Source organism: Tasmannia lanceolata, unplaced genomic scaffold (genome assembly GCF_043159265.1).
Source record: "Tasmannia lanceolata isolate RefF3 unplaced genomic scaffold, GAP_Taslan_0.1 ptg000018l, whole genome shotgun sequence".
In the NCBI taxonomy this organism is placed as follows: Eukaryota; Viridiplantae; Streptophyta; class Magnoliopsida; order Canellales; family Winteraceae; genus Tasmannia; species Tasmannia lanceolata.
The window spans coordinates 12,796,142-12,815,273 of record NW_027518695.1 but is presented as its reverse complement, the minus strand read 5'-3'; the positions used below and the strand labels follow the sequence as shown (position 1 = coordinate 12,815,273).

The following is a 19,132-nucleotide window of genomic DNA, read 5'->3' as shown; positions in this document are numbered from 1 at the left end:
CAACGGTGCAGATCAAATCTGGAAAAATTAAAGGCTCCAATCGCTCCTCGCGACGTTGCGTACGTGCGAAGTGCGCCTAAAAAAGCGCCAATAAAGCGCCACTATGCGCCCTATAGCCCATTGCCCACGCCGCGCGCGCGCGTGCGCGTGTGCGAACGGTGCGTTGCACCGTCCCGCGGGTCCAACCATGGGTTCAACCCAATGTGCAATCAACAAGAGTTAGAAAAGGTAGTGCTTTATAAGCCCTTCTCTTTCTTTTCTCTCATCCGATGTGGAACTATCTTTTCAACTACACTTCTACATCCTTTTGTAAAAGCAAATATTTCCAAGAAAACATTTTCTTTTTCCCAAACGCTTTTGATAAAACATATTCCAAAACACTAAAACATGTAATATACATGATTTTGAAAATGCAAAATCACTAACACCCTTTACAACATGTGGTCACGGACGAAACCAAGCTTTAGCTTGCCCTGTACATTGAAACAATGGAAATCACATTAAGGTGAGGTATCTTCTTTTTTTTTATGGGCATAAGCTGAAGGGCACCCTTGCAAAATTCCCTATTTTGTGAGCAATGTTAAGCTGAAGGGCACCCTTGCAAAATTCCATCTGCAACAATGGCCCCCCATTGGATTCACCCTATTTATTATTCCTTTAATTTTGCATTTTCAGTGTCGTACAGCTGGGTGATGTGGGTGATCCAACAGGGCGCTCTGGTGGCTGAGCTTTTGTGAGGGCATCCTTAAGTATAGTGTACTCCTCATAAGATAGGGATTTGCTAGGCAATTTCACGTATCACTTTTGCAAGAGAGAACAGCCACCTCAGTTGCATTAAATGAATAAGATAAAATTTGCTAAAAAATGAGCCTGTGTGGCTGTTCTCTCATGCAAAAGCGACCCGCGAAATGGCATTCCACGAAATTGCCTAGCAAATCCCTATAAAATATTATATCTATACATACATGTGTAGGTGTACAATGATTTTCCAAGTTAGCTGACGCAAGAGCCATGACTTGGGCAGAATGACCCCTCAGTGATGGAGCTACTGATTTTAACGTTGATACTATCCACAAACAAAGCCCATTACATTGCCACCACAGAAAGAGCTCTCCAGCTTGCGTTTCACTTTTTACCCATTAAAGCCCTTTTCGTTTAAGACATGAAACAGTTCTATAAAACCTTCACCATGCCCTTCCACCAGCAAAAAACAAAAACCATACTAGAGGTCCCCTTCGCAGGAGAGATGATGCCGTCCCGGCCTGATTCCGGAATCCGGGCAAATCGGATATCCGGCGGGCCGGCCGGCCTCATAGCTCTTGCGCAGGAAACCTGGTACGTATGATTGGGCATGAAGATTATAATTTAACACTTCATTTTATCAGTGTTCTTTTTGTTTTTCCTCAAACATGCAGGCATATGGTTTTTCTCTGTCTTATTGAACATTTGAAGTGTACAGTGATTAACATCTCCATTGTAAGTTTACTTAATATTCATCAAATCCATAGTCCTCGCCTAAGTATTTACCTACTAACCCATTTGCCATGTTTCTCAGGTCTTCGTTCTCGTGAAATTGGAACCTTTCCATGGCATCAATTCGCCCCCTCATAACCTCAACACTACAGGTTCTATCTTACCAAAATTTACAGTTACACATACAAAGATACATGAACATGTAGTATGTACAAATTCCATGTTCAGATAAATAGAATTATATTTCAAATGTACAAATAATATACTGAGTTACTGACATAGAACTTGCTATGAGATCAGATCCTCACAGTGGAGACATCAACATGTATAAAGCTACTTTTTCTCTCTCTAAAATTATCACCATTACATTGTTTCCTGTGTGCTGTTTGCAACCATGGATTGACATGCATCCAGAGGGGACTTCACGTGTACCCTCCTTGTGTCACTCCTATGTCCTAGCTTTAACTGGTTTAATCCTGCTCATTTCTCCTGAAAAGCAAAAAATAGTTCAGGATACCGAATAAGGAAGCTACGTATAAGACAGGCAAAGAAAAATTAATGTTGAAAATAAAGTGCAGATTTAGAATCAGGGTTTTTACAGTAGTCCTATTAATGATTTCGTGCGCGCATATGGTGCTGTTTGGATACATGAATTTTATAATTCAAGATTGCAAAATCCTGGATTTTTTACAAGCTAAAACATGGATTTTACAATCCTAAAAATGTACAATCAAGATTTTACAATCAGAACAGCCCCATCTTGTTCAGAATCAGCCGCGTGTGATCTACATGACAAGTTGCCTTCCGCAGGGGAGATGATGCCGGGTTGGGCGGCCGAATGCCTGGACCTTGGAACCCGGTATCATCTCTCCTACAGAGGGAACCCTTGATGCTTTCATGTTGGTTGGCAATGGAGATTAAGATGGGAGGAGAAGGGGCTTTATAAGACTCTCTTTCATATATTTTAACATGTGAAAAAACACAAAGTAGTCCTAGGTGGAGAGTTTTTTGTGGTGCCAATGAAAAGAAACGTGAAGAGGCTAGGCTATAATTTACCAATTTGTTGCTTTGAATGTGGAAGGATTAAAGTAAAAAATGTCAGTACGTAACCATTCAGACTTCATTTTTTACAGAGTCATGTTTGGTGCGTCGTCTTGCAATCATTTTTAGTTCTGTTCATGTGGGGGTAAATAGGGGGTAAAACATTTGTTTACCCCCTACCCTAACCCACTTACTACCTCTTGTAAGAGAATATCATAGGGTGCGTTTGGATCGCCGGAATCAGCCAATCCAATTCCCTCCGTAAACGGATAAAGATTTCAATTCTAGTGTTTGTGTAAGCACTGGAAGTTATCTGGGGAATCAATCATTATTCCGATTCTATTGTTTAGTACAGTCAAGACTAACATCGGAATGGAATCAAAGTTTCAACGAATATTTCACTCAATAATGCTTTTTTCAACTACAAATGTAAAATCATATTTATTGCCAAGACATTGACACCCTCACCCTGCCGTCAATGGGGAAACAACTTCTTTTATTCATACAATCTCTCTACATTTTAGTCTCATAGTCACACTCCCTTGGTTTTATAATGACACTCCTCTCTTCATTGTTAGCCGTTCACATCCAATATTAATTTGGTGGGTTCTACCTTTGATATATTCTACACTAATTAGGTCACTCAGCTGGCTACAAATGGATGGCTATCAACAAATTCTAGTGCAGTAAGTCAATGGAGTAGCTACAAATGGATGGTTATAAACAAATTCTAGCCTCCATCAACATTCTATTCTATGGGCATTAATTAGGGCTAAGATTGAAACTTACACGCTATGGAGATAGAAAGAGAGAGACCGTTCTCTCTTTCGTTGACACCCTTAGCTCTCAACAGTACCTCTCCTCCATTTGTTCAGGAAGAGGCAAAGGGAGAAAAATGCATCCACGAGGGGTGGACATGCAGAAAAGAGGGTGAAAATATCAGTCCCCTATTATGCGTACACAGTACACACAAGGGAGATGCTATCAGGGAAACGATTGTTCCACTGCCTTTTCCGGCATTTTCATCCCTCCTGTTTGTCTTTTCATGAAAAAAGTAAAACAGGATTAAAATGCTAAAATCAAGAGTCCTTGTAAAATGATGGTAAAAGTTAGCTGACGCAACAGCCATGAATTGGGCAAAATGACATCGATAGATCTACAGATTTTAACATTGATCCCATCCTTAAACAAGAGCCTGTTTTAATCATTCATCCAGCACAGGGAGCTCAGGGGAATACCAATTGATCCTGATGGATTACGAATTAAGGCTTGTATGTATTTACATTCTCTTGGTACATCTTGTCCCCCTTGTTGTAATGCCTAACCTTATCAATAAAAGTCATCTTTCAAAAAAAAATAAAAATCGCCTATTTCATTGCCACCACAAAAAGAGCCCTCCAGCTTGGGTTTCACTTTGCTAACTTACCAACTTCTCCAAAAGCTTAAGCTGTTGGAGAAAGGTGTTATTTAACTTTTATACTTTAACACACTTTTTCACATTAAGTCCCTGTTCGTTTAAGATTATGCCAACCTATTGTCAGTCCAAATCCAATTATTGTACTCAAATTTAAAAGAACAAGGCCGACGGACCTATAAAACCTTCACTATTGCCTTCAAACAGCAAAACAACAAAGCATAAGAGGTTCGCTCTGCAGGAGAGATGATGCCGGCCCGACCACTGCCCAGAATCCGAGCAATTAGCTATCTGGCAGGCCCACCGACCTCATCTCTCTTGCGAAGGCAACTGGTATGCATGACCAGACTCCAAACACAAGGTGCATGAAGATTATAATTTCACACTTCATTTCATCAGGGTTCTTTTTTTTCTCAAACACTCGGCTTCCCTCTGTGTCATATTGAACATTTCAAGTGTACAGACATTAACATCTCCATTGTAAGTTCACTTACTATTCATCAAGCCCGTAGTCCTCGCCAAAGTATTTATCTACTAACCCATTTGCCATGTTTCTCAGGTCTTCGTTCTCGTGGAATTGAAACCTTTCCATAGCATCGATTCCGTCCTCCCTCTCCACAAGCTTCGGGCCCTCTCCGTTGGGCAGCCCCCTCATAACCTGCACACAATTGGTTCTATGTTACCAAAATTTACAGTTATGTAGCATGCACAAATTCCATGTTCAGAAAAATATAAGTATATTTCAAATGTACAAATAATATACTGAGTTACTGACTGAACTTGGTATAAGATCAGATCCTCGTAATGGAGATACCAACATATATAAAGCTACTTTTTTTTTTTCTAAAATTGTCATTATTACTTTGTTACTGTGTGTTGCTTGCAACCATGTACTGCTATGCATCAAGAGGAGTTTGCAACTTTTTGGTAATGAGAATAAGAGAAAGCTGAAGAATTATATTAGATTTGTTAACAATGGCAGAATAACAATTTAGACAAGTAGGCTATCATATCAAGTGGAAAGATTAAGTGTTTCAACACCGAGTTTCGCCTTTTTGACATTCTTATTTCCAGCTCCCATGTATACATAGGCAAATGATATCAGCACTCCTTTTATAAGGGCACTCCCCAGTTTACTAAACACCACTCACATTGGCTATTGATGGTTTTGGGGGAGTTAAAACTTTGGTACAGTTTCAATGTGCTCAAAACTTCATCACTACGGATAACACAGTTCAACCAACTGAAAGACATGCAGGACTAGTAGGACTAAAGAAATACATGAATAGACACAGGCAGGATCTAGAAATAAATTGACAAAAAGAAAGCTTCTGTAAGTTCCAATATACAACTCCCCAAATTCAAAACAGTTTATTCTACAGTGACAGATGTCATAATGAAATGGCTGTAATCAACCAATAAAATTCTAGTCCCGCCTTTCTACATAGAAAAGAACTGGAATCAGTTGAAAGATAACTTAGCCACTGAAACTCATCATGTGGCAGATGTCATAATGAAATGATTGCAGCATAGCTTTCAATGATGTCAATTATCCATATTGGAAACCAATGTTTGATGCGGTAAATGTTGTCGGGTCAAGATATAAGACACCCTCTTTCTATTACATAAGGGGGGCAATATTGAAGAAAACGATGCACGAGATACATTAGTACTTGGATGAGGTCAAGTTCTGATGAAAATTCAGTTTGGGACTATAAAAGGAGCATGTATAGCAGATTTACTGTGATCCATGGGACTTGGTTGAACATGGGATGTACAAATAGATCTTAGTGAGAACACAGCACGCAGATGCACACAAATAAACAATATAAAAAAAGAGCAACATTTATTTATCACAGACAAAAAAAGATGACCAATGCTTCCCATTAATCCAAAGAATAAGATGTGACACTTTAAGGAAAAGAATGCAGTGAAATAACCAAGTCAGCCAGTAACAAGAGAGGTCCTTAAAAACACGAGAATGCACCACATGAGATGATAACCACCTTAAAAACTGAGGGAAAATATTCTAAGAAGAGGTAGAGAATCACAAGATCATAACCGTATTATTTTTTCTTACCAGTTCCAAAAACTGAAGTCCTAGTCTTGCAGCCTCAATATCAGGAGATCTAACCAAATTTATAAATCCAGGAAGGCATCCTCTGCCAACAAGTGAGATCAAATGTTCCAGAATTATGTTGGGCTGTCTGGAACCTTCTGTTGGAGCAACACACAGATTCCCCACAGCATATGCTACTTCCTTTTTTATATCAAATGGTGCAGTTGAAAGAAGACGCATTAACATAGGAATGGCCTCACTAGAAAAGATCAACTGCTTGTGTGCAATGGAACCAGCTGCTATGTTAGATAGAACCCAAGCTGCCTCCTACATCACTTGCAAAAGGCTACAATAAGAAATATGTTACTTGGATTTGCCTAAATGTTTAGAAATGTGTAGTTGTCGGTATTAACCTGAAGAGCAATGACTCGACTGAGTTGCTGAAGTTTTTCATTCAGTTTGGTAGTGCCAAAACTAGGTCAACTTGGTTGAGTCAATGTAGGCCCAACTTAGCTTTTAATCTAATTTACAATATAAGATTGACTAAGAATTGGAATACCTTTTTCAGGACTCGGTGGTCACTTTTCAAACATTTTACCAGAGCTGATATGACACTGTCTGGAAATTTCAAAATATAAGATTTTCAATGAAGATAAAGTGCAGAAGAGACTTTCACATCCTAACAAGAACAAGATGTGATCTGCTTACCAGTAATATCATGTCCCACAAGAAGAACAGAATAAGTTGTGTAACTGTCCCCAGCGACAAGATTGCCTAAACTTCGCAGCACCTGCATGAGTGGGACAATCGTTCATTACCCGGGAATAGTCAAATGCTCCTACCATAAAAAACCAATTTTAGCCATTTGTGATACGTTCTGAACAACAATCTGAAATATTTCAAGACATACTTTACTTAGATACCAGGATGTGTGAGGATCCGAGATGGACCAGCAGTCTCAAAGGGTTCAGCGCACGTGAACTAATGTATTGATAATGTAACATATTGATATAGATATTCGAAAATAATAAAGTTAATTATATACATTTAGACTACTATATTGACAATGAAACATATTGATGTAGATATTTGAAAATAATAAAGCTTATTGCAATGAAAATAAAATGTATTTATTCCAGATCTCCCTATCGAGGCAAATATCATAGATGTGAACATAGTTTGACACACCATCAGACATTTGTGTGCAGCTATCTGCTCCTTGAACATGTACTCCCTTATGTCACTATATCTAATTGTCTTGTTGGACAGTTGGTGTAACTATCACACAACTTGCCATTGCACAAGCACTTCATGCTTATAATCGGTTTTGTACAATCCTTGTTGCAAGCCAGATCCATGTGTTATACATTGCAGAGTTCAGTACACTCATCAAACATCATTTGTGGGGCAACTCTCTTCTTCGTTCTCGTCATTTTAAGACAATGTGATGTAGGATAGGGAAGAGAAATAGAAGAAAGGGGATAGAAGAGGAGAAGAGAAGAGAAGAATAGAAGAAGAATAGGAGAGAAGAAGAATAAGTAGAGAAGAAGAGACGAGATTAGGGAGAAGTAGAAGAAGAAGAAGAAGAAGAGGAGGAGAAGAGAAGAAGAGAGGCAAGAATAGAAATCTGGGGGAGAAGCTCTCAATCAATTCAATTAATCATCAAAGTTAAAATTCCTAATACAATGAGGCCTATATATATGCAATTAATAACCTAAAAGATAGAAACCTACTAAAATAAGAATTCTTAAAAGACTAAACTTCCTAATTCTAAATAACATGGAAAATAAAAGCCTAAAAACTAAATAACATGAAAAATAAATGCCTAGAAATCCTAATGGGCAAATATGCCACTTATGGCCTATTATCTACATCACAGTGTTTCAAAACGCAGATGTGGGTCAAAACGCGATCAAATAAAATCCTAGTCGGCGCGGTCGAGTACTCGGTTGACACGGTCATAACTTGAGAGAGTCAAAGGGGTATTTATTGACTCTGTAGGGCAAAACGCGGAATGTGGCTGCAAAACGTGGAATGCGGCCAAGGGAAAAGGGAGTCGACTCGGGGGAGTCTATGACAACGCGGAGGAGTTTTAGAACTATGCTTCAAGCACCTGCTTATTTATATCTTGACTGGGCCATGGCTACTAACAGTTGGAAATCTGCCACCGCCTTTAGTGACATCATTGGTTTGTCCATTATTTGCAAATAGAATAAACTAACACTAAAGTAAAATTCAGTACCAAAACTAATACCGAGTCATACTTAAAAGGCGATAACTTGGAGTGAAATTGTTTGGATTAGGACCCTTTTAAATATCTGCTAATTAACACTACTACTGCTATGCCAGCCTATACTAATAAATAGTAACTCACATCATTAACACTATTACTAATCAAACTACTGCTAATCCAGCTTACATATTCCATTTCCAGCCTATAGTAAAAAGTAGAAACTCACATCATTAACACTACTACTAATCAAACTACTTCTTGTCAGACAAAATTTCATTTAGTTTAGTATCAGTAACAGTTTTGAGTGGGAGTTGGATGGTAGTATTTCGGCCGGACACACCAGAAAGATAAATGCGCCCATCTCTTAGTGTGTTTCCAGCCCTGCATTAAATGAAAAAGAATTCAATAGGTAGAATGTGGTAATCTAAGGAGTTGGGTTTCATGTCTTGAAAACAATAGGCACATGGGTCTTAATGTTTTTCTTTTGGGAATTTTAAGGCACATGGGAGTTTTCTATAGCTCCCATCAAACAAATGTTGGAGAAAACTACTAGTTCCATGGATTTCATATCAAGTCTAATTTTGGTTTGGTCAGTCAATGAAAATAAGGAAACTAGAAAAGACGAACACTCTACGCTTTGTGATGAACCATAATTTTAAATATTGGTAAATAGTATTTATAGGATTTTCTGGGGTCAGATATGATATTGACCCATGTTTTTGTTCATATATCAGTCAACTGGTCACACTGACGCACATCAGCCAGCACATCTACATGTTTTACACAACCCTCAAAAGCTTCATTTTCTAAAGAACGACATTCAAAGACATGGTGGCTTACCGGTTTTCAGTAGCACAATATGTGGCCCACTGTAAATGTGGTGTTTTTTTTACATCGAAAATTGTGTTTTAACTTTTAAGGTTCAGATACAACATGGAAATTTTTTTTTTGTAAGATTTTTGTTTACAACATGGAAATTATGAAATGATTATTTGACAAAACATAGCATGTAAATATCTTAATGGCCTACATGCAGACCATCACTCATCATCCAGAGTTTGGAGTTTGGACAAAAGATTTATAGAATAAGTGTGCCATTTTGTTTTGAGATGGCAAACAGATAATATTAATAAAAAAAAGAGGGGGCCCGAGATGGACCACACCATCTCCGACCGCTCAACCCCACCCCTAGCCAGAGCATCCGCCTACCCTTTAGCAGATCGCCGCACATGATTAAGAAACAAAGATGAACCCGAAAATAGATCATCAATTTCATCAAACAAATGTGAAAATCTCCACGGGGGTGGCGATTGCATGACTCAAGATCAAAATCAACGAAAAATAATTCTATTTATGTAAGTATGGCTGTTACCGGGATGAGCAATTGACTCAAGGTCAAAATCAACAAAAAATCCATTTACGTAAGTACGACTGTTACCGGGATGAGCAATTGTAAACTGTCAGATGCTGCTAGCCTTCCCACAAGTAGTTGAACAATATCACTTTTTACCAGTATTCCAGTGGCAGTGTTTGAAAGAGCTGAAAGATACACAACGACCCATGCTACTTCAGTGGCCAACTCCTCATCCCTGAATTTGACTCCAATAAATCATATAAAATCTAGAATTGTAAAATACAGAACAATGTCATTTCTATTATCAGCAAAGAACACGACAAAGAAGTGATAGATATTCAGCATTCTATGTAATGTCCCTTTTGCATTCTAAGTAATGTTCCTTTTGCAAGTCAAAAGAGAGAATTTCAATCAGCTAAATCTAATACATAGATAATACTTCCAAAAAAAATCTAATGCATAGATCATCCTGAGGGAAATAACTAATTTCTCTCTACCTTACCACAAATTCCTTCAAGGGTTGGTATTTTTATGGAATTGTAACTGTGTTGCCGTTGATATTTGTTCAAACAAACAAAAAATCTTCTAAAAAATGAATAGTATGAACCTATGGCCATGGTTTTATATTTCGGTATCACTTTCGGTCGTCACGGAAACAGGAGTGGAAATTTGGGAGGAAATACTGTAAAATCAAGGAAACGTATGGAAAGATATGTAAATGATAGAATTTTAAGATGAAACTTCAGGAAATGCTAAAATAAGCACAAATAAACACGTAGAAACCATCACATGAGTAAGACAACCATCCACAGTGGTTTAACAACATCGAACACCTAGTGACTTGCACTATCACGTATGTCTGATAATTCAGTATCAGTACAGACCACATTTCACATATAGCTCTTTTTTTCTTTTTCTTTTTTTGAAAATGGTAGCCAATGTTATTAAAACGAACAGATTTCACATATAATTCATATAAATATGTATAAATAATCTATATATATATATATATATATATATAGAGGAAAGTGTCTCTAGTCTCTCCCCTAGATAAGCTTATCTACTCCTCCCTTTAAAAAAACACAGTGGGCCCACGCTGTTTGGATGATCCAAAGCATTCATTTGATAGGTCCTAACATAGATAGGGTGTGCCCAAAAAATCAGCACCAAAGGGTCATCCTAGAACTTCATTTTGTTGGGCACACCATGTCCAAAATGGACGCATATAAACGTGGACGTTTATATGTGTCCATTCTGGGTACCACAAGGCACCACAAAACGAAGTTCTAGGATGACCCTTTGGTGCTGATTTTTTGGGCACACCCTATCTATGTTAGGACCTATCAAATGAATGCTTTGGATCCTCCAAACAGCGTGGGCCCACCGTGTTTTTTTAAAGAGAGGAGTAGATAAGCTTATCTAGGGGAGAGACTAGAGACACTTTCCTCATATATATATATATATATATATATATATCATCTTTCACACACAATTCATAAAATGCGAGGGGATGAACGTACAGTTAAATTATGTGCCAGGATGGGATTTCTGATATGAGGCAAACGACCTAAGTCGATGAGGAATTATCCTACATGGTGTAAATAGGTGAAGACCAAAAATCTCGATTTCTTAACTTATTTAATATTTTTTTCCGAAATTTCGGCCAAAATTAATGAAATTTCGGATAAGATAATATGTTATATTTAACGATTTCATCAAATTTCGACCAAATTTTCAAAATTTCGGCCGATTTCGGTGAGGACTGAAATGCATTCCGAAACCGAAATTTGAAACGATGCCTACAACTACAATTTTGATCCCTATTCTTGTTACCATTCTAGGAGTCGGTCTTGCAGGTGAACCTCGTGCTCTTTTTATGTTATCTGATTAAACATTTAATGGGAAGAAACATAATATTTTAAGTAACAAAGCGATAATGACATTCTCATAAATACTTGTGTTACTTTATTCATTAATGGAAAATCTATAATTATTTGGGGTATTTCCATAATTTGGATGTGTAGAGAATTTAGTGGTATAGTTGTGGTTATTCCTAAATTCTAATAATAGTTAGATTATATAGAGCTTAAGCCCTCTAATCGCATACTCAGATTGAAATTAGGACCTACATGGAGTTTTCCACATAGGCTACACTTCTGGTACAGAAATAGCAAAAATCAAAACCCTAGAATTCTCGCTCCTTCCACTGAGCTCCAATGTTACATCACTCCATTCTCAGATGTCCATCTTCATCTGCCATGAGATCTAAGGATGCAATGCTGTGAATACCTAAGAGGTGCAAGTACACCACCCCCTCACTGTGTCGATCTTCTTCCACTCTATCAGATCATGGTCTTATTGTGACAATCTATGTGTGATTATGTGCCTAGTTAGGAGATCATGAGAGAAAACTTTTAGAAACAAGGTTCTGCCTATCTGCCTCTGTGTGTGTGTGTGTGTGTGTGAATTCACAAACCGATACATTAGCATTGGCTGTGGCAAACAGTTCACACGAAGATGTATATGCATGATACATCACTATGGAACAACATTTGATAAAGCCACTTTAAAAGGACCCAATGTGAAAATAATCGTAACAAGTTATCACCAAATAACAAAGATAAGTACTCAAAAAGTACAGTACCATGCGTGCAAGTCATATATTGAAGGATTTGAATGATTTCCATTCAGTAGCAGCATTTTTGTTTGGTAACCAAAAGTTGTGGATATAAAAAAAAAACATTCTGGTAACTTTCCACTATTTTAAATTAATTCAATGTATTTCTTCTTAACCTAAACAATGGAAAATCAATACCAAATAATTACGCAGTGGTGAATTACGCACACACTTACCCTTTTCTCAAGTGTCGAACAATCACATCTAGTACTCCATCAATGCGTATGAGTTCTGTTGCACCTTTAGGATCGGGTCCCTACAGAAAATATTATAATGTTCGGAAGCAATAACAAAACCAAATTACATCGCAAAACCCTTCTAAAATAGAACTTCAAGCAGAACTATCATACCTTGATGGACACATTCAATAAAATATATTAGCTAAGAAACATAATACTATATGGAATTCTAAAGTACAGTTGTTTAAATAAGATACAAGATCTCTAATCGAGGTACAGAGCCAGTTACAAGTTTAATCCCAAAAAAGATGACACGTATGGGCTCAAGTAAGATGAAACTGCAATAATATTAGAAAACAACAAAAGTTCTCTTCATCAAGATGCTCCAAGAACTGAAATATATAACTGGAACTACAAAATTAGCAATTCACCAAATTTGACCACAGGGTTTCAGGTAGATTGACTGCATTTACCAGAGTTGTGGCACAAGGGTAGAGAAACACGTGATGAGAGTATAACGCACTTCTCTTCTCTTGGATGGCCCAAATGGTATTCTTGTAATAAGTTTAGGTGAAGTAATATAGATACGTGGGATCGTGGGGGTGGGAGTAACTTGACCACATCTTCTCCTCTCCTTTCCTCTCTTCTTCTTCCTTTCTTGGTACAACTCATTCCCTACTTCTATGAGTTAAGACTTACAACGTTGGCATAATATCAGAACCAGGTTACAAGAAGAGATCTAAGATTTGAGTTTTGTTTTGCTCTATACCTTGATTGGGGATCAATTTTTTTCCTTATCTCATGCTTTCTTCTTTGAAGAAACCTGAGATCTGAAACCTTTCTTTTTCTTATGTTTCTTTTGAGGAAACCAAAGATCTGAAGTTGATTACTCCTTAAATGAGGAAGTTTAAGATCTGAAAATGCCACCACTATCATTGGGATTTGCATTTCAAAATTCTATATCTACCCATTTAAACCTTAGATCTACCCTTTGGAATCCGAGATCTATTATTCTCAACCCTAGATCTATCCGTCAACCCAAGATCTACCTCCCTCAATCCTTCCAAATCCAAGATCTATTCTTTGAACCCATTGATCTACACCCTGTATTTGTACGGTGAGAATAATAATGTGATTCTAGCAGTATACATTGATGACATCATAGTTACTATGAATAATTAAAAGTGTAGATGGAATCAAGAGATACCTACCAAATCCTGTATAGACCAAAGATTTAGGACTTTTTTACTTCCTTGAGATTGAAGTGGCATGACAAAAAATTGGCATCAATCTATCCCAAAGAAAGTATGTTACATATCTTTTGAGAATTATCTTTTAATAACATGAAATAAATCAAGAATTCGTGACAAATATAGATGCAGCTCAACGAATTGCAGAAAATGCCAGCCCAGAACATGCTTATTCACTTGACCAGAGTACCTACAGCAAGTGACAATCCAAAACCTGTAAAATGGAATTACTTCAAAATTAATGAATCCAACTAATTTTTGCAGGGTGGAAGGCATAGCCAATTAGTAGTTGATATGAATGTGGTTAAAAAATAACAAACGTAAGTAGATGAAGTCACTCCTTGTTGCAAAAATTCCAAACCTTGATTAGGTTTGACAAAGACCAAGCAGCTGTTCTTGCTGTCGAACCCTTATTTGACAACATCATTCGTGCAAGAGGTGGCAAGGCTCCTTGTACCAATAAAATACTTCTCAGCTCCTCACCCTCACCAGCAACATTTCCCAACGCCCAAGCACACTGCTCAGCAACAGGCATGGAGCTCTTCTCTATTCACAATGTGAAAGATAATAGGAAATCAAACATTAACCAAAATGTATACAGGCAAATTCAGAAATCATTGACCTAACTGAAAGAGGAAAAAAAGGAATGGTAAAGAAAATCACATATGAGGCTGTCCATATAAGGCTGTCCATTTTAGAAAAAATCACATATAAGGCTGTCCACTTTGCTTTAATGCCCATGTTACTGAGCTCAAAAGGTAAAATTAGGATCATTCTATGATAAGTTCTTCAGATATCACATATAAGAAACAGAACCAACCTCCAAGATGAGCTATAAGCAGAGGCAATGCAGGCAATAAGGCCTTTGTTTGTTCTGGTTCTCCTGCCGCTATGTTTGTAAGACACCAGGCTGCCTCTAGCAACTGCAACGAGTAAAGGAGTAACGTTATTTCTCTTTAAGGCTCACCATTGTGACCCTAACTTGAAACAAACATTCATCCATACAAATGCATACATTCACAACTAGATAAAATGCAATCTCTAAGTTCATATTTGACCAAATATCAATTTTTTTAATTAATTGGAAACCATATTAGTGGTGAGCTTCCAATTTACGGGCATGTATGAGGAATTCTGAGTAATGAATGTTAAAACCAGGTAATGCAACAACATAAGTGAGAATCTTGGGGACCTGTTCATCTGATGATCCAAACGAAAGGCACTGCACAAGAACAGGAATTGCTCCAGCTTGGAGGGCTGCTCCAACAGGAGGTATCTCAGACTTCGACAGTAAGCGCCTCAAATCACGAAGTGCCTCTACCTTCTTTTGTGTAGCACCTTTTCCCCTAAAATTTCACAAAATGATGATGTAAACTAAATTCAGGATGAGCCAACATTTTCATGGGAAAATAATAACGGCCACTACTTACAAAAGGGGAAATTAATAAAAAGCTAAGCATTTATGTACAAAATGTAATATATTGTTAAACAAATTGTGAGTGAAAGTTAGAAGTCAAGCAACTGATCCATTCATCTCTTCTAGACCCAATGACCACTAAGGGGACTTTGAGCAGATTACTCTCAGAAAGATAAATAAACTATGAAAGTCCTTTATTTTTCTTTGATATTCTGGACATATGAATAAAGTTGATTTAGAACTTATAATAAATGTTTTTTTTTTTTAATAAGTACACGATACCGATCATCTTGAACAGGAACAATCAAGGACATTAATACTTTCTAAATATTGATTCCAATAAGCAGAGTGGTCAGTCAGATTTGTGGAATTTCTTATGTACACAGCAGCAGAAAAAGTCCTGCAGAACCACAATGGAATTGCAATGCTTAACATAGGTCAACCCTTTCGGCTGAATTGGGCATCATTTATGTAGAAACCCAATAAAAGCCTTCTCAAATAGGATAAACACGATTTGAAGGCTTGTAGCAAACGTAAAAACTCAAAAATGAGAGAAGCACAATCACACAACGCAATAAGACAAGATTTATGTGGTTGGGTAGTGTGCCTATGTCCACGGAAGAAGAGTTTCACTATTTCGGTTTAGGTTTACAAAACTAACTTTCTTCTCAGCCAAGAAAACCTCCACACGTAACATAATATGTGGCTTATATATCAATGCCACTACATTGAGAAAATTACTGAAATAGCCTTTAGCGAAAACCTCTACACCCACGTGTGTGTGCACGACACACTAGTCCATCATGGTGTCATATAACTGCCAAAATAGAAGCCATCTGCACAACAATTTAGCAAGGGTGATAGCGTTCGGATGTTGGCTCTGATCGGTCCATATTTGTAGGTGATCTGTCTCATGACGTCACTGATACCATATTGCAAGAACCTTTTACCAGTAGGCCCATTCCATGGGTGTTACAACCCCCAGGAAGTCATCTCAACAATTTTACTCTTCGCAAGGTGGCTTTGCATCTAATGAAGCCTCTGCTGCTTAAGGCTCTGAGTCTGAAGATGATTCAAGCAACACAACTATATTTGTGGGACGACTTAACCCTAGCGCCAGTGATGAGTATCTAAGGCAGGCTATTTTCTAGTATGGCGAAAATACCACTGGGGAAAGGTTGTGGGTTCGTACGGGGCTTATCCTGTATATGAAAACCCCCAACAGCAAGTAAGCTAAACGTTTTCTATTTGTGGAATCAGCTTACTGTAATTAAAAATATTCAGACAAGGTCACAGTAGATTGGACATGAATGCATTACTCTTACTCGTAGTTTAGTGGTTAGCAATGAATCATCATCCTTTTGGTGAATTAAAATTGAAATGAGGTCTTCAATTTGTTTTTTAGATTCAAAAAAGAAAAATAAAAGACCCTTGTCAGCACTTACATTTGTCCCATATTAAAAAAAAAATCATGACAGCACCAAGGAGAATGGTTTGCTTCTCAAACATGGTATTTGGAGAATGACTGTTACAAAATACCAAGAACGCTGCCATTTCAAAAAAAAAAAAACCAAGAATGCTACTTAATATGCAATGGTATCCGAAACAAACTAGCGAAATTTACGAATCTAACCATTCATATCATACAGCAAAATTGAGCCTTACAAAGATATCTAACAATCTTAAAATAAAAAATAAAAAATCCTGTGGTGAATCAAGAGAGAAAAAAATAGTTACTGGTACAGAACAGCAGATTTTAATTCCTCAACAGCGCTGGAAGTCTGGGCATCCAAAGCCACTTGTTCTTCGTCAATTATCATATCTCGCTCTAAAGAAACCTCACTATCATTAGCAAGTCCATCTCTGCAGAGGCGCTTCGTACGTACTAAAGCTTCTCGTCTTTCTTTCCCCACTGTAACCGCATTTTGTCTCCTCCGTTGGGCTGCAATGTTACCAACTGAACCCAAGTATAACAGGTTATATCCACTAAAAAACTGTGTTTGGATACATACATGAGGTACAAACATAAACAGCTAAAACAATTACAAGTAAATTAGACTGGAGAAAGTAATTTTTAGATGTAAACTTATTGTTTTTTGTATGATACATCTTGCTCCAGCTAAGGCCCTGTTCGTTTCAGATTGTGACAACCGATTATAAGCCCAAAACCTATTATTAGACTTAAAATAAGCCCTGTTCGTTTCTTGAGTTATTGTCTTTGAGTCTATCAAATATCAATGGAAGAAGAAAAGAAGGATGGAAAACAGAATACTGAAATGAGAGGTGGAGGAGAGGAAAGAACATGCCTGGAGACTTGACAGGATCTCTTCTGTGAGAAGCTAACCCTTCGTCTGCCATTGTTCGATCTTTAAAGTGCACAAAGTTTCTAAAAGCTTTGATTGGATTGGATTGGATTGGATTTTTCTTAAGAAGGGAGTTGGGGGCAGATTTGGCTTCCAGACTGTCTAGAGGAAATCCGAACGGGCTATTACTTGAATCCTCCGGGGATGCCCTAGGAAAAAAATATGAAGGAGAGTGACACATTCACTATTTTTTATTTAGTTTTTACTCTGGCAGCCCTCTGTGGTGTATTTATGACAACTCTTTTAGTCTAGATGGGGCTGTCCAATTGATAAAAAAAAGGGGCGAATATATCATTTCCCAGCATAATACATGGCACCTGTGTTTGGGGGTTTTATTGTGCTCATCCAAAAGAATCATAATTAGTTAATTAAACGTGCTTCCCTTTTTTTTATTAAAGTATTATATGATGGGTATGATATACCCCCTCTGAATCTGAAGTTAAGTTGAATTCTCATGCCTCCCTTACTTGTGGCTCTGCCTCGGTTGGTGGCCTTCTCCGGGACCACCTGGGGACCATTCTCTATCTTCTCTGTCAACTATGAGCCTCTCCCAATTCAGGAATTAGAAATTGAAGCTATTCTTCATGGAGTCAATCTTGCCAGCCAACTTCAAGTTAAGAATCTATGGATCGAATCTGACTCTCTCCTTGCAGTCATGGTTATTCATCGCCTGTGGCATTGTCCATGGAGGAAACTCCCATCCCTTGAAAAACTCAGAACCATCCTCAATTCTCTCTACCATTAGACTCTAACTCACATTTAGTGAGAGGGCAACAGAGCTGCTGACTTCCTATCTAAACCAAATTGTATCTTTAAAGGGGACCCAATCCCTCTTTGTTTGGCTCCTGATGAGCTTTTAAGCATAGTATTGGAAGATTTTTCCGGCATGGCTTATCCAAGATTGTAATTCTGTTTTATTTAATATAGTTGGTGGGGGTCTGCCTAACGCCAAATTACAGAGCAAATAAAATAAAAAAATCCGCCCTCTTTTTTACTTGGGAGAGCCCCCTCTAGGCGTCTATTGTATTTATTATGACTCTTTTACAATGATTTAAATGTCAGTTTCGGTGGAAAATTCAGCCAGAATCAGGTAAGACCACGACAAAAAATCATTTTTTTATTTTATTTCCACCGAAATGTATAAAAAATTCAAAGAAAATTTTGGCAATTTCGGCGGAAAATTCTAAATTTTGGTTCAAATTTCAGTGAATTTCCGTTGAAATTCTATATTTTTCCGATTCAGTGTACTTTCGGTTTCACGTGAATTGGAATGATGAATATCAAGATGTTCGATGGAATGGTTCATACTTTATGTAGCGCAATGTATGTCCCAAAATACAGGAGAATATAATGTCATTGGACACCAAAGGTTGCACCATTGCAGATATTCAGCTGCATTTGGAGCCATGAAAAATCACACTCAAATGTATGGTTTTGATGAAGGAGAAAAGTGTGGTGAATTGTCTCACCTGGCTGGAGATAAAATGAATAGTGTCCATACTATATCGATGACTAGTTGGAATATCTTTAAAAAAAATCAATTACTAGTTGGAAATTGAGTTGCGTGTGCAAACATAAGGTCTCTTTCCACGGTTGAACATGTGGGTTAGCTGGTTGGCAGCTACACAAATGCATTGGCAATGCTGATGAAGTCGGGTGGAATAAAAATTGA

The 19,132-nt window shown here is 37.6% G+C and overlaps 1 protein-coding gene and 1 long non-coding RNA gene across 2 annotated transcripts; one reads left to right on the top strand and one right to left on the bottom strand.

Annotated features, from left to right (window-relative positions):
* Positions 1–1,105: 1,105 nt before the first annotated feature.
* On the top strand, positions 1,106–1,827 carry LOC143849356 (uncharacterized). Its single transcript, XR_013235654.1, has 2 exons — positions 1,106–1,476; positions 1,556–1,827. It is a non-coding gene; the product is annotated as an uncharacterized LOC143849356 (long non-coding RNA).
* Positions 1,828–4,101: 2,274 nt separating this feature from the next.
* LOC143849355 (importin subunit alpha-9) lies at positions 4,102–17,652 on the bottom strand. The gene is made up of 11 exons (XM_077358362.1): positions 17,404–17,652; positions 16,835–17,054; positions 14,873–15,026; positions 14,501–14,603; positions 14,042–14,226; positions 12,428–12,507; positions 9,659–9,809; positions 6,696–6,777; positions 6,547–6,605; positions 6,009–6,314; positions 4,102–4,586 (listed from the first exon to the last, which is right to left on the bottom strand). Exons 1-11 carry the CDS (start codon positions 17,639–17,641, stop codon positions 4,422–4,424), a joined length of 1,743 nt encoding a protein of 580 aa, XP_077214477.1. The 5' UTR covers positions 17,642–17,652; the 3' UTR covers positions 4,102–4,421.
* Positions 17,653–19,132: the final 1,480 nt, after the last annotated feature.